Genomic DNA, 14,231 nt, shown 5'->3' with positions numbered 1-14,231 from the left:
TTTCGGTGCTGGGGACGCCGCCCTCGGTCTCACCCTGGCGGTGAGATGCAGTTGGAACGATGAAGACGTAATCCCTGCCGGGCGCTGGCGGTTGACGCCCCGCTGCGGGGACCGTTGTTCCCCAACCTGGCTGCACCCCGCTTCCAGCCCCGCGGCGCCCCGTCTCACCGACGCCCGGGCATGCCCGATTTGGGCAGACAGAGCAACTGAGAGGGATGCAAAGTAAAAACAGCTGTAGAAAGACAGGGACCAGGGTGGCAGGGATGCGAGTGACACGGAACAGCCACTCATTTTGGTAGTGATGGCGGTCTGGGCCGTGAAGGACATTCTCTTAGGCAAGCTGAAGAGTAGTTTGCAGTTGAAGTCCAATTGTTTGTATGTAGGAGAAAGTGCAAGTAAAAGTACAAAGGGCTGAGCCCCCAAGAGGGCCTAAGTGGGTGTGGCTTACACACACTACTTACGACTTTTATAATACTACTTAGAACTCTTCCTTGGGTCCTAGTACCCTCGCAATAAAATGCTTGGGATCAGAAAGGTGGAATTATAAACAGGACTGACCAGGGTTTAGGGCTGGTGACTTACATGTGGCTTTGCGGGAGTAAGAGATAAGCCCTGTCTGACACACAGAGTCTGCGGAGAGCACCAGCTGTGCCCAAAGCAGCTGCTTCCAGGAAGAAACTTCACTGTTGAATGGTATTGGCCAAGCAGAGAATAAAAAAGCTGTGATACAAAGATTTTATTACTCAAGTTTTTTGAAAGCTGTGCTTCCATCCGCTTGTAAGTGCTTTTTCTTCCTTAATGACTCAGTACAGGCCCATCCCACAATTAAAATGCTACAGGAGACCACCCAACATCTTCCCATTGAAACTCTCCCTCCATGTGACCTATACTCCAGGGCCAGATGCCAAGTTCCTCCTGTCTGCTAACTTCTGCTGAGCTGTAGGGCTTGGGCCCCAGGTGACAGCCTGTTACTTAGGCTGCCAACACCGGGGACGGTGGTCGCCCTCTTCCCTCTCGGGAAGGAGACAGGGTGTGTGGATGGCAGTTGGGCAGTGCTGAATGCCCACCTCTCCTGGTCTAACACCCCACCCCCAGTTTCTGCAGTGAGCCTGGTACAATCCTAGGTCTGACTTCCTCCAGGGTAAAAACCTGTTTCTGCCACTTCACTTCCCGCCCTGTGGCATGGGTGCACCTCCCATTCCAAGCCCACATCTGCTCCCCTGTGAAATGCAGTTTTTTCATTCATTCACCAAACATGGAGACCTGCTGGGCGCCAGTGGGAGTGGCCCAGTCTGTATCCCAAGGCCACCCAGGCAGTGAAGAAGTGGTGCTCAGGTGTGGCTGGGTGCCCAAAGGTGGTCCCGGGCTGGCCAGGGATGAGGATGAGGAAGCAGCATGAAAGAGTGGCCATTTTATTCGGTCTCATTCCAAAAGTGTCAGAACAGACATGGCAGCAGGATATGGGAAGCCCCCAGACAAGCCCGTCGGGCATGCAGCCCATGGCACAGATGTGCGTGCCAGGGCAAAAGGCAGTGGTAGGGCTCTGCACAGGCACTGTGGCCCAAGGACGGGAGGCTGGGCTTGGCCACGCCATGCACTTCGGGTGGCCCCCAGTTTTAATGTAGGTGCCTTCTGCTGTCAGTTGTCCTCCCAGCCCAGTCGAGGCCCTCAACTTCCTCCCACCTGGCTGGCCTGGAAGGCAGCAGCTGGAGATGAGCTCTCCCCAGCGTCCTGGGAGGCAAAGTCTGGCCAGGCCACCTTCCCAAGGCGGTCACAGTAGCTCCTGGGTCACGGGGTCTCTAAGAAGTGAGGCTGCATAGGGCACAGGGGTTGGGGGGCTGGACTTTGTTCCTGATAAATGAGAGGCACAGGGAGGGCATCCCAGGTAGCTCAGGTATGCTCTGTGGGGCCGGAGCCACCAGCAAGGGAGTGGGCAGGGGTCGCAACCTGCAGGGGGCCAGTGCCAGGCTCTGGGGATGCCAGCAGAGGGGCTGAGAGGCCGTCAGCAGAGTCTGTGTCCAGGTCCAGCCTCCAGTAAGCTTCGCACAGAGGCAAGTCATTAGCTTCACAAAGACTTGAGCTTTTCCACCACCAGAAACCCCAGGGAGGGACAGGAGCAGGCAGAGAGGAAAGCCAGGAGGGGAGAAGCAAGATAGAAGCAGAGTTAAGAAAGCATGACCGCTGCCCCAATCTGCCATCCCTTCCTCTGCTCTACAGGGCTGGCCAGGGGAGGGGATCACAGCAGCTGCCCTGCCTGAAGGCTGTGCCACCTCAGCCGGCCCTCCCACCTGCTGAGCTGTACCCTCTGCTCTGGCTTCCACTGGCCTCTCCTAGCCCGGTGGAGTCCCCATCTTCACGGACCCCAGCATGTCCCTGCACCACTGCTCTAGGGCCCTGTGCACTCAGTTCCCACACTCTGGGAAGACTCCAGGCAGAGCCTGGCTGTCGGTCATGGCGGTGGCCCACAGTGTACTTGGTGGCCCTGGCCTCCCCTTCGCCAGCCTCAGAACCAACCAAGACAGAGTGGCACCCACAGGAGAGTGGGGCAGAGGCAGAGCCAGAGAGCGAGCAGCAGAGAAAGGGCAGAGGGGGCGAATGCTGGCACATGCGTGGCAGGCAAGAGGGGCACTGAAGACCAGCGGCCCAGGCACTATGGAGCTGGGCACATGAGGGTGACCATGGTGGAGGGGCAGCTGCTTCACCACGGGGCTGTGTGGGGCGGGGGGGCTGCTGGAGTGGATGGGACACCTGTGGGAGGACACAGGCTGGCCTGGGGGCAGACCAGGACTTCAGGAGCCAGGCACTCCTGGTCCTAGGTTCCCATCCCAGCTCTGCTGTGTGCCCTCGGGCTGGGCCTTTCTCCCGCCAGCCAGCAGCCCCCATGGCTGAGTCACTGTCCCATGGCTGCTCTGTCAGGGCCCCAGGCCAGCAGCCACCTCACGGGCAGTAACATGGGGAGGATCAGTGAGCAAAGCTAGCCCAGGACTCCCCGAACTCTAGAACTAGTCCAGCTGGGCAGAGAACCTGAGTCCCAGCCACAGACCGTACTGGCTCTGGACGAAGGGCCAGGTGGGAGGACGCCTGTCTGGAAGGCAGAGCTGTATGGCAGCTGGTCTCAAGCTGCGCTCCCTGTCACTGGGGCAGGACAAGGCCCCAGCCCAGCCTCACTTCACACGTGTGAACGTTACTTTGGACTCTGATTTCCAGGACCCCTCCAGCTAAGGAGGTGTCAGGTCTCAGGGTTCCAAGGGGTCCCATGAGGGCCAGGATGACAGGTCCTGCCTACCGCTGTCCTTTGGGGCCAGAATGTCAGAGGCCCCAGCTCCATGAGTAAGGCTGCGGTGACCAGAACCCAGACATCCGAGTACTCCAGGCTTGGGTCCAGGCCATTCTCTGCTTGGTCTCCTTCCTCCCTCCCGGGGCTGCCCTGACTCCACACTGTGGGGTCCGGTGATATCCACACGGAATTGCAGCTGGGCAAGCGTGGTGTCCTGGACGTGGGTGTGGGCCTGGCGTTGGCCTTGCTGGAGTGTCTATGTATGGATTCAAGAGCCGAGCACAGCGAGGCCCAGGGGACGCCCTTCTCCAGACTCGGCCTCCCTGACACAGACGTCCTGAGATTTCCATCGCTCAGCACTGAGAGGCCGCTGTGGGCTGTCTGTCCGCCAGACTGTTAGGGGGACCCGAGCCCTTCCAGGGAGGGCTGCCCGCCTGCTGGCTCCACCCTATTTGTACCTGGACGAGTAATACTCCTCCTCCAGCTCGTACAGGTCGATGGAGACCTCGTCCCGCAGGGTGATGAGCTTGCGGTCGCACTCCTCCTGCAGGGCGCGCAGCTGCTGGTTGCGCTGGTCAACGGCCTCGTTCACTGATGGGAAGTCGTTGAGGATCAGGAACTGCTTGAGGTCGGACACCAGCTTCATCAGGGACTCGCCTGCTCGGACCTGCAGCCACCAGAACCAGGGCAGGTACAGCGTGAAGGCACAGCAGTGGCCTCCATGATGCCTCAGCTTCCTCATCTGCAAAGGGAGAGGCAGACCCCTGCTGGCATGGGGCCATCTGTGAGGATGAAGCGAAAACACTAGAATCCGAGCCAGGGGAGCCAGGGTTCAGCATCCACCCTGATGGGCGGGGGGTGGGGGGCAGCCTGCTCCGCAGCTCTCCCTCGCCGGCCCTGGTTCCCTCCCCCATGGGCCCGATGTGCTACTGGACCAGCTGCACGCACACTCATCTGCTGCACACAGCACCCAAACCCCCGGGAGGCCCACGTCCTACTCCACCTTCTGCCCCGCTCTTCTCAGAGGTAGCAGCTGAGCCGGGCTCCTGGGGGCCTTTCCCCGAGCATTTCCATCCATGGACCCCGGCTTGCTGAGGTTCTCTGACATCGGGAGGGATCACAGCACTCAGGGAACCTTCAGGTCAGCGGGAAGGGCTGCCCGGGACTGCCCACCACACAGCACCATGGTGGACTGCGCAGACCAGCACCCTCTTGGAGAAAATCTCCTGACTACTGATTTGCCCTGCCCTGCTCTCAGAAACTGCCGAGGGGTGAAATCAAAGCAGCTCTGCAAGCTGAAGGTCCAATCCAGTGGGACTCCCGGGGCCCAGCCACGCCCTCTGCCTGGTACTCACGATGTTGGCAGCCCGCACATACATCTCATAGTTGTCCTGTTCGCCCTGAGTGGCCCGTGACACCTGCGTCTCATCCTCGATCTGAGGACAAGCGAGAAAGCCTAGGATCAGCCCAGCCGACCAGTCCCAGAGTCCCCGCTGCTGGCCCAGCCTGGCACTCGGGAACCAGCAGGCCACCGGCGTGTCCACGCTGCCACAGCCAGTCTAGCTTGCCACCTGCAGCCCCAGTGTTCCACTCGGCAGACCCTGGCAACACTCAGTTCCCCTTCCCCTGTTCTGTTCTGTGGGAGACTCCAGCATCTTCACAGGGACCGAGGCACAGCTGCCTGCACTGACGGCTGCACTAGGCACAGTGACGGGGTCTTAATGAATTGGGCCAAATCCTTTTAGGTGTGAACCCTGTTTGGCAAGGACTGGTGTGCTGGCTCAGGCACTAGGTAAATTGTTGAATGACAGAGTAAAAAAAATGCATTTTGTTTTGTTTATGTGTTTTTGTTTTTTTGAGACAGCAGGGTTTCCCTGTGTAGTCCAGGCTAGCATTAAACTCACTATGTGGCCCAGGCTGATCTCGAACTCAGAGTGATCTTCCTGCCTCAGCCTCCTGGGTGCTGGGATTATAGGTGTGTGACACCACACCCAACAACCACGCACTTTGTTGAGCAAGCATTTCCTGATCACTGCCAGGGCTCCGTACTAAGAACCACTGCTGACCAGCACTCACCCATTCTGACTGTGGACAGGACAAGGGTACCTGCCTCACGGAGTTCTAGGTGGGATTAAGCAGAACAACACAAATGGCCTGACTGAGCTAAAGAAATGTCAGCTCCCTTTATTACCATTCCTGGTCGGCCAAGCCGGCCTGTGTGCAGTCGTGGGGTCAGTGAGGCCAAGACACCGACGGCTCTGCCTGCCTGGGGGCCTCCCCCGTTTCTCTGCTGTTCACTCTCACGTGTAGAAGCAACAGGGTCCGGGTCACTCATTCTGTCCCAGGCCCTGCAGTAACTGCTCCACACCAACTCGTCACGAGGGCCCACAAGGCTGGGAAACTGAGGCACTGCAGAGTGAAATCCCTGCGGGGAGTAAGCTCGGTGGTTCTGCTGCCTGCCTCACAAGCGCAAGGTCCTGAGTTCAATCCCCCATACCAAAAAAAAGAAAAAAAGTAGAAAGTGAAATCCCCATCAACCCCATGAGGCTGGTAAGAACAGGGCGTGGAACTCCCACAGTTAGGCTCCACAGGGCCTTGTAACTATTCGGCTCCTTGGCTTATCTGCTGACCTGTTTGCCATGACACCCTGCCACCCCTACCTACCCTAAAATGCTTTCTGCGTGGGAGAGACAGGGGCCCCATCCCCACACAGAGCACAGGCCCCGGGGACCCTGGCTCTGGCTCCCAAGGTCTCAGAGAGCAGTGTTCACCCACCTTGGCGGTCTTGATGATCTCAGTGAAGTTGTCCATGATGGATTTGATGTCGTCCTTCAGCCGCTTGTTGTAGGACTGCAGCAGCGTCTCCTTGCTCTGGGGCAGGGCTCTCTGCTGGGCCATGACAAGCTCAGGCGCAGGAGGAGGCCAGGGAGCCTGACACAGTGCGGGACAGACCTTCGTGTGGGCGAGGGAGGCTCGGCCACCCTCCACCCCCTGAGCAGAGCGTGCAGAAGTCTGGGGAGCCCCTTCTTGCCACTGGGTCAGCCCACTCCTCTGCAGGCTCTGCGGGTCGGGGCTGTTCTCGGCTCACCCCGTTCCCCGGGCAAGCGCACCCAGCACCCGACCGGCCAACTACATTTGTCCAATCCAGTGGGTAGGCAAGCTGGGCGCCCCACTTGTCTAGGGTCACCCCGCCAGCCTGGGGCTGCGCCACGCAGACCCGGACCATGCCGTCGGGGATCGGGTGCCTCAACCCCAGTGCCCCGGCCCGGCGGCAGGTCTCCGTCCCTCCGATCCCTCCCCGCGCCCCAGGTCCTCTGCGGCCTTTTCCCTCCCTGGCCTCGCCACTCCGGGGCTCGGGGCTGTGTCTCCATAGGAAGAACAGCCCTCCTGGGCACTCAGGATCACCCCGAGCTGCACTTACCGACGGTTCTGCGGGCCAAAGCGACCCACCTCTGCCTCTCCGCCAGGGCCCAACTGGCTGAGCGCGAAGTTGCTCTAACGCACCGATCCCGAAGAAAGGATTTAAGGAGTTCTGCCGCTTTAAATCGGAGCGCCCCAGGTCCTCTGCGGCCTTTTCCCTCCCTGGCCTCGCCACTCCGGGGCTCGGGGCTGTGTCTCCATAGGAAGAACAGCCCTCCTGGGCACTCAGGATCACCCCGAGCTGCACTTACCGACGGTTCTGCGGGCCAAAGCGACCCACCTCTGCCTCTCCGCCAGGGCCCAACTGGCTGAGCGCGAAGTTGCTCTAACGCACCGATCCCGAAGAAAGGATTTAAGGAGTTCTGCCGCTTTAAATCGGAAGTCCCGCGCAGGCGCCAGTTCTCGCGATAGCCGCTCTCGCTTACATATTACCCATAATTCCTTTTACTTTCTCTTTCTGTCAGCCTCTCAAGATGGTGAGTGATTGTGAGTTCTCTGGTCTCGCATCTTTCTCTGGGATCTATCCGCCGCCATCCGCCTCTGGCTGCGGCCGCACGGGGTCCCCACTTCGACCTGGTATTGGAAGAACTCTCCTAGGTCTAGCGGGGAGACATTGAGCCGGGTATCCGGCATCAGGGAGCGGATAGGCTGGTCTCTGCCGCCGGCTTGGGGCCCTGAGTCCTGCGCCGGTGGCGGCCAGGCACGCAAACCGCGCCGCGGAGCAGCTCTCCTGCGATCCGTGCCGATTCCCTAGGTTCAGGTGTGCAGGCGACCTGGTATTGGAAGAACTCTCCTAGGTCTAGCGGGGAGACATTGAGCCGGGTATCCGGCATCAGGGAGCGGATAGGCTGGTCTCTGCCGCCGGCTTGGGGCCCTGAGTCCTGCGCCGGTGGCGGCCAGGCACGCAAACCGCGCCGCGGAGCAGCTCTCCTGCGATCCGTGCCGATTCCCTAGGTTCAGGTGTGCAGGCGCAACGGGGGAGCGGGGAAATGGCCTGATTGTGTTTTCCTTTGTGCTCAGCCGAAAGGGAAGAAAGCCAAGGGGAAGAAGGTGGCCCCGGCTCCTGCTGTGGTGAAGAAGCAGGAGGCCAAGAAGGTGGTAAATCCCCTGTTTGAGAAGAGGCCGAAGAACTTCGGCATTGGTGAGTACGGGGTGGAGCCTGAGCGAGTTACACGTTTTTGGTGAAGTCGGGGCGTCTCTTCAGAGCGGGTCCGAGATGCAGCGCCCGGGCGTCTGAGGCGGGAAGGCGCGGTGGAGGCCAGCCCGAGCTGCCCAGCGAGCCCCACCACGACGCCAGAAAGGGTGCTGTGCGTGTGTGGGCCGCTGGACGAACTGTTGCTTTCTTTCCGGGGACAGTGGTAGTGTGTCCACTGGGTGTCTTCAGCGTTGGGCTTCGGGGGCCAACGGGCTGGACTTCCTCTTACAGAGGAGCCCGTGGTCCATGTGGCTAGGTGTTGTGTGCAGATGATGTAAAAGAATATTTGCTATCTGAAAGATAGTGATGACGTTTCAAACCACCAAGATCGCTGATGCACCAACACCCTGCGAGGTGGCTCCAGTGTGTCCTGACCCAGGGCTTGACCCTCACTCATATTCTTAATCTCTTCCCAGGACAGGACATCCAGCCCAAGAGAGACCTCACCCGCTTTGTCAAATGGCCCCGTTACATCCGGTTGCAGCGGCAGAGGGCTATCCTGTATAAGCGGCTGAAGGTGCCTCCTGCGATTAACCAGTTCACCCAGGCCTTGGACCGCCAAACAGGTGGGCTTCTGTGGTGTGGAATTGGCCTTGCTGCTACCAGTGACGCTGTCCTCACTGAAAAGATGGTGCGTGGCCCTGGGATTGTTTAAGAAAAGAGCTGGCTGGGTAGTTCTGTAGGCCTTGGGTTCAGTCCTTAGTACTGCTAGGGACCTAGTATTTACATTATATTAAGTGATGGAGTGGGAGTGAAATGCAGAGGCTAACCGAAGGGTGCTTTTCTAGCTACCCAGCTGCTTAAACTCGCCCATAAGTACAGACCAGAGACAAAGCAAGAGAAGAAGCAGAGGCTGTTGGCCCGGGCTGAGAAGAAAGCTGCTGGCAAAGGAGATGTCCCCACGAAGAGACCACCGGTCCTCAGAGCAGGTGAGGGCCCCTCAGAGGGGGCAGATGGGAGGCTGGGCTGTGCAGTGATGTGTAAATTCCTCTACGTGAATTTCTTCACCTGATGTCACTATAAATTGAGGAGTTTTTTTTGAACACTGAATCACAGCTGGTAACAACTGCATTCATGCTGTAACTAGAGCATCCTGAGCACTCACGTTCAGTGTTTATGTTATGTTCCAGGTGTTAACACTGTCACTACCCTGGTAGAGAACAAGAAGGCTCAACTAGTGGTGATCGCACACGATGTGGACCCCATTGAGGTAGGTCCACTGGGTTTCTGAGCAATGATTGCAGGATCGGGAACATGGAGTAGGTGTAATGCAGAGTCTGTCACCTGTGGCCAGAACAGTGCCAATAAGGTGTCTGTATTAGCTCTAAATTACTGAGGTAAAATGCCTTGCATATACAACGTGAAGGAAGTGGTCGAGCCACATGGTGGCGGGAATTCAGACCCCCGTCAGAGGGGAGGGGGTTGGAGGCAAGCAGAAGTCTGAGGTCACAGGCCTAGTTGCCCCGTCTGCCAACCCTGCCCTACCAAGGAGCATATTCATGTAGGAATTCATCCGTGGACTCCGAATCACCTCTGTGATCAAAGATGTTCGCAAAATCCCACTTCTGAACATAGAAACCTTTGCATGGGTGGCGGGTAGATGAGACGATAGGATTGGACTGTGTGGCACTTGCAATGATGTGAATCTCTCACTGAATTATACCTTGAAGTACAAGTACATGAGCTTTTTAACCCTGAGCAGTTGCCACCAAGCCAACCCTTGGAGGACTGGTTTTGGTCAGGATATACTCTAGCTAATGCTGTCTTCCAGCTGGTTGTGTTCCTGCCTGCCCTATGTCGCAAGATGGGGGTCCCTTACTGTATCATCAAGGGGAAGGCCAGGCTGGGGCGTCTAGTCCACAGGAAGACATGCACCACTGTTGCTTTCACACAAGTCAACTCGTAAGTATGCAGCCAGGTTTAGTCCGCCCCTCAGGACTTTGACAACAATGAGTACTTTAATTTGAATGTTTGCCAGTGATGGTTAAGAATTTCTTCACCTGAATAAGCCATGTGGTCATGTTTTATCTGAGGCAAAAAGGCTTGTATTTCAAACTACAGTGGAAGTCATTCCTGCTTCCTAAGTGAGGCTAAGCACCCATCTCTCTCACCCCTGCCTTGTTAGGGAAGACAAAGGTGCTCTAGCTAAGCTGGTGGAGGCAATCAGGACCAACTACAACGACAGATATGATGAGGTATGCAGTGGCTCTTTCCATCTTAGGTTTTGGGTAAATCAAGCTTTTCTCAAGGGCCCAACTTAGGGCTGCTTGTTGTGATCCACTTGGAAGCAATTAAGAGTGGGGTTGAGTATGTGCTTTAAACCCCTGAACTGGGATCAAACCTGGGTGACATGTGCTAGACAAGCTCTCCCAGTGAGACACCCTCAGTCCTGCACATGTGCTTTGAAAGCCTTGGCAGGTGACAGGTCACACTTGACTGATAGCTCTTTTGTCATTTCAGATCCGCCGTCACTGGGGAGGCAATGTCCTGGGTCCCAAATCTGTGGCTCGCATCGCTAAGCTGGAAAAGGCAAAGGCTAAAGAACTTGCCACTAAACTGGGCTAAGTGTATCGAGTTTTCTGTACATAAAATAATAAATCATCAACCTAGTGTGAACTTGTCTGGAGTGGTGACAGGTTTGCACTCAAAGCCAGGCCAAATGCTTGCATGAAAATGTGACACAAATAAGACTGAAGTTTTTATTTCAAAAGTGAGCTTTTTAAATAGGGGCACGGCTATAACGACCCTGTCACATGCCAGGCGTCCGGTGTAGAAACTTCTTAAACCATAGGTACGATGTGGCTGCACACAGCCCATACCTGGGAAAGAGGATGAAGCTGTCAAGCTGCACATTAGTGCCAAGGGGAGGGCCAGGGCTGCAGAAACTAACCAGGTAATGATGTACTGCATGTGCTCGTTCCTCAGGGTGACTCTAGTTTGCCCTCCAATGGGTCCTCCAGGGATGGTGCTTTCTGCAAAGACAGTGGGCTCCTATCCTCACCTGTGGTGCAGGTCCTTTGGTCCCGTTCGTCCTTTTCCCCCAAAATATCCCAGCCTTCTCCGCATGTTAGTGCAGGGGTTCCACTAAGTGAGAAGTGTTGGCCAGGAAATGGTATTTCCACAGTGGCCCGCTGTCCAGGGCAGGCCACAACTTACTGAAATCAGCATCGATGAAAATGGGGTCTGCGCCTGTGGTCCTGGACATGGCCTCCAGGTCCCGGTAATGCCAGTGGTTCCTTTCTGGGTTGTTCTCAGGGACAAAGGGCTTCCTGGTTTCTGTCAGCCTCACCACCCCAGTCAGGGCCACTTCTCCCTCAACCTACAAAGAAGTATGAGGCTGTTTCACTGAAGACCAGGTAATGGGCCCTCAACAGCCTGCCTTTCTCACCTGGCCTTTCTGCCGGGTATTTGGATTGACCTTCTTTCTGGGGACAAACCCTCTGTTTACCAGGATGGTGACCCTGGAGGAATGAAAGTGCTGCTTCAGGTGGGGAAGGGTTTTCACATAAGGATAATTTTTAATGGCATCTCTAGAAGTCTGGACTCCAGCACCAAGTGGCTTTTGCTATGCTGGGGGCCCAATCTGGGATAAGCACATGCTAGGGAAGCACTGGCGAACTACAGCTATGAGGCTTTTGAAACAAGGCTGAGGCCTAGATACCAGCACAGCCATGCCACTCTGGGGGAAGTCTTCCCTCCTGCCCTCAGGATTGGCAGTCCCCACCATTACCTTTCACCACCCTGTACCCTCCTCTTGCCTCACCAACAGGCAACTGGTGCCCACCTCTCCTGTAAGAGCCACAGGGACAGCCCTGGCATGGGGCAGCCTGCTGGATAGGCGACACTCAGGCCCCTGCCCAGTTCTGGGGGCTAGTGAGGGTTTGTCTTTGCCTAGGATGCTCTTGATAACTCCTGCAGCCCCTGGAGAGCCTTCCCAGCTTTAGTTCTCTGGTGTGCCGTGCCCCCGGCCCTAGCAGTTTAACCTGGGCTGCCGCATTTTGAGGAGGGGCTGTCACAGTAACTTCCCTTTCCCTTCAGAGTTTAGCACCCTACTCAGTAATGAAATGGCTATGGTTGCTTAATGCCAGAATTGGCGATTTCAGACTTAATCATGGAATTGAAGCTTTCTGGGTATCATCATTTGGGATGGACGGTGATGAAAACACTTCCTCTGCCAAGCAGACAGCACCCTGCATGACCTACTCACCCCAGGTCATCACAGTGGAAGGGAGTGACTACAAAGGCCCCACTCTCAGCTGAGGAGGAGATGCGGCCAGCCTCCCGGGCCTCTCGCGCAGGGTCCACCATGGTCCGGGGCATCATATACAGCTCCTTGGAGTGGTCAAAGTGCCCCCGGACTGTCACTGGCTTATACTCCAGATTATTCAGCTCCACTGGGCTACAAAGAGAAGAGCCGTGGCCAGTAAATTCCCTTAAGGGTGTTTTGAAGGACCAGACCACCAGCGATACAAAAACAAAGGGGAGCCCAGGATTTACCTCTGGCACAATGCCTACCTCCCAATTGCAAAGGTCCTGAATTTGATCCCCAGCACCAGAAAAAAAGAGGGCCAGGTCCAGTGGAGACCAGTGGGCTCTAGGGTGTGCTCTGGAAGGGGCTGACTCTCCACTCCAGCCCTCTGATTCCATGGGAATATGGATCTGTGCTGTCAACATGAACCTAGTAATGTGGCTTCCTAGATGAATGTTCTACATAAAGTAATAAAACAAGGACCCAAACCCCATCTGCAGGGCAAATACTGCAGTGTTCCCTGGTAAATGTCACTGTCTCTTCAAGGCCGTGCTTTCCAATGAGGGGAGGGCAGCTAGGTCATTTAGAGCACTTTCTGCAAACCAGTATGCTCATATTGAGCCCTGTATGACCTGCCCTCACCCACGAAAACTGCTTTGGGAGCTGCAGGCACAGCAGGATCACTCGAGATCTGAAGAGGATGAAACCCAGCATAAAAAATGCCATCCCAAGAGTCACCTGCTGTAAGCAGCAAGACCTACATGACTCATCTGAGGGCTCCTGTTAGGTCAAGGACATGGTGGACAGGACATGAACAGAAGCCAGGCCCCACCAGGAAGCCACACTCACTCTGCCGGCAGAGGGACAGGCTCAGCCATGACTCGAGACTCTAACTCTGCGATGAGTTTCAGCTTCCGTTTTCGACGCTGGACCTACAGAAACAAGCTTAAGACAGGCAGACGACAGCAGGACCAAGGGCTCAGGGCCACTTGCGATAGGTGCCAGTCATTACCTGCCACGTCCCCAGGCCAAAGGCAGTCACAGGGATGAGAAGCAGCAACCACTGGAGGAAGGAGTCATCATCTGCCTTTGTGGCAGGTGCTTCTGCTGCAGAGCTGCCACACCTGCTTGGCATCCATGCCATCCCTGAGGAAGTTTCACAGCACTGCCGTGTGGTCAGAAGCCGTAAAACACAGCACTCAGCAACCAATTCCTCAAACTCCATCCATGCAGCCCCAAGGTGTAGTGGAAGAGTGAGCAAACAGAAATTGGCCCTCCCAGGCCAACCTGCAGCACCTGTGTCCAGCCCTGCTGCTCACCCAGCGCCCAGCACACATTTGTGAGTGAACAGATGAGACCAGTGCTCACTGCTGGCTCTACCCTCAACCAGGACTATGTCACTACCTCAGGACTTAACTTTTTTTTTTTTTTTTGATGATGATGCTGGGGATTGAACTCAGGGCTTTCACACTGAAATACATCCCTAACCCTTTATTTTGAAACAGGATCTCACTAAATTGCTAAATTTCCTAGGTTGGGTTCAAACTGACAATCCTCAAGCTTCAGCTTCCCAGAGTGCTGGGATTGCAAACGTGCCACCATGCTGGGCTTACTTCTGACTCAAACGTGCTGTGTTCTAGCGCCCTGGCCCGAGTTTGATCCCCGGTACCAAAAAATTATTTTATAATAAAAAACAGCTACAATTAATAGGGATTTCAGCCAGGCACAAATAGCTTTGTGCTACACAGGAAGAAGCATGTCATCAACTCAGGGCAGTGGCTCACGAAACTCTCCTAACAGCTTCTCGCTTCATTGCGCGCCATAAATGCAATGAGGGAACAAAGTCCACAGAAGAGATCTCAAGATTTCGGGTCCCTATAGGCTGCTGATCCAGTCCTGCTGACCGCCCAGGCAGCCTATACCAGGGCTGTGAGCGGAGGGGCAACGCGTCCCCCGGTGACCTAAGGCGCTGTCCTAGTGTCTTCGCGCCCACCCGAGGCACACGCTACGGGCCAGCCCCACACGGTGACTGCAGGTCCCGCAGCCACAGACCCACTCCGAGCCCGCGCCTTGCTCACCTGGGCGCGGGG

At 56.3% G+C, this 14,231-nt stretch overlaps 4 protein-coding genes and 3 non-coding genes across 10 annotated transcripts in view; 4 read left to right on the top strand and 3 right to left on the bottom strand.

Moving 5' to 3' along the window:
• The window catches only part of Surf6 (surfeit 6), a 4,887-nt gene extending 4,705 nt beyond the window's left edge, over positions 1–182 (bottom strand). The window contains exons 1-2 of the mRNA XM_010608981.2: positions 169–182; positions 34–74 (exon numbers count right to left, since the gene is read on the bottom strand). Coding sequence (XP_010607283.1) covers positions 34–74; positions 169–182 — 55 coding nt within the window. The remainder of the gene's footprint in view (positions 1–33; positions 75–168) is intronic.
• A 582-nt stretch (positions 183–764) lies between these two features.
• Positions 765–6,810, bottom strand: Med22 (mediator complex subunit 22). Its single transcript, XM_010608898.3, has 5 exons — positions 6,699–6,810; positions 6,053–6,208; positions 4,633–4,713; positions 3,736–3,944; positions 765–2,080 (listed from the first exon to the last, which is right to left on the bottom strand). Exons 2-5 carry the CDS (start codon positions 6,173–6,175, stop codon positions 1,891–1,893), a joined length of 603 nt encoding a protein of 200 aa, XP_010607200.1. The 5' UTR covers positions 6,176–6,208; positions 6,699–6,810; the 3' UTR covers positions 765–1,890.
• Positions 6,811–7,115: 305 nt separating this feature from the next.
• On the top strand, positions 7,116–10,502 carry Rpl7a (ribosomal protein L7a). The gene is made up of 8 exons (XM_010608899.2): positions 7,116–7,173; positions 7,718–7,838; positions 8,309–8,458; positions 8,681–8,821; positions 9,023–9,102; positions 9,664–9,794; positions 10,018–10,087; positions 10,353–10,502. The coding sequence occupies exons 1-8, from the start codon at positions 7,171–7,173 to the stop codon at positions 10,455–10,457; spliced, it is 801 nt and encodes a 266-aa protein (XP_010607201.1). The 5' UTR covers positions 7,116–7,170; the 3' UTR covers positions 10,458–10,502.
• LOC117284410 lies at positions 8,157–8,231 on the top strand. The gene has a single exon (XR_004515480.1). It is a non-coding gene; the product is annotated as a small nucleolar RNA SNORD24 (small nucleolar RNA).
• LOC117284408 lies at positions 9,523–9,595 on the top strand. Its single transcript, XR_004515478.1, has one exon. It is a non-coding gene; the product is annotated as a small nucleolar RNA SNORD36 (small nucleolar RNA).
• LOC117284409 lies at positions 9,864–9,930 on the top strand. The gene has a single exon (XR_004515479.1). It is a non-coding gene; the product is annotated as a small nucleolar RNA SNORD36 (small nucleolar RNA).
• A 77-nt stretch (positions 10,503–10,579) lies between the features above and the next one.
• On the bottom strand, positions 10,580–14,225 carry LOC104851632 (surfeit locus protein 1). Of its 4 annotated transcripts, none has more exons than XM_033759069.1 (8): positions 14,220–14,225; positions 13,154–13,306; positions 12,991–13,073; positions 12,100–12,291; positions 11,281–11,353; positions 11,049–11,211; positions 10,783–10,864; positions 10,580–10,711 (listed from the first exon to the last, which is right to left on the bottom strand). In XM_033759069.1, exons 2-8 carry the CDS (start codon positions 13,283–13,285, stop codon positions 10,642–10,644), a joined length of 795 nt encoding a protein of 264 aa, XP_033614960.1. In that variant the 5' UTR covers positions 13,286–13,306; positions 14,220–14,225; the 3' UTR covers positions 10,580–10,641. The 4 variants fall into 4 exon arrangements, with proteins under 4 accessions (XP_033614960.1, XP_010607203.1, XP_019060764.1 ...); XM_010608901.2 differs by having other exon boundaries at positions 13,154–13,287; XM_019205219.2 differs by lacking the exon at positions 14,220–14,225 and having other exon boundaries at positions 13,154–13,565.
• Between the last annotated feature and the right edge of the window lie 6 nt (positions 14,226–14,231).

The sequence above is a fragment of the Fukomys damarensis genome, unplaced genomic scaffold (assembly GCF_012274545.1).
Source record: "Fukomys damarensis isolate Sample0158 unplaced genomic scaffold, DMR_v1.0_HiC HiC_scaffold_36, whole genome shotgun sequence".
Lineage (NCBI taxonomy): Eukaryota > Metazoa > Chordata > Mammalia > Rodentia > Bathyergidae > Fukomys > Fukomys damarensis.
This window is presented reverse-complemented; position numbering and strand designations above follow the sequence as displayed.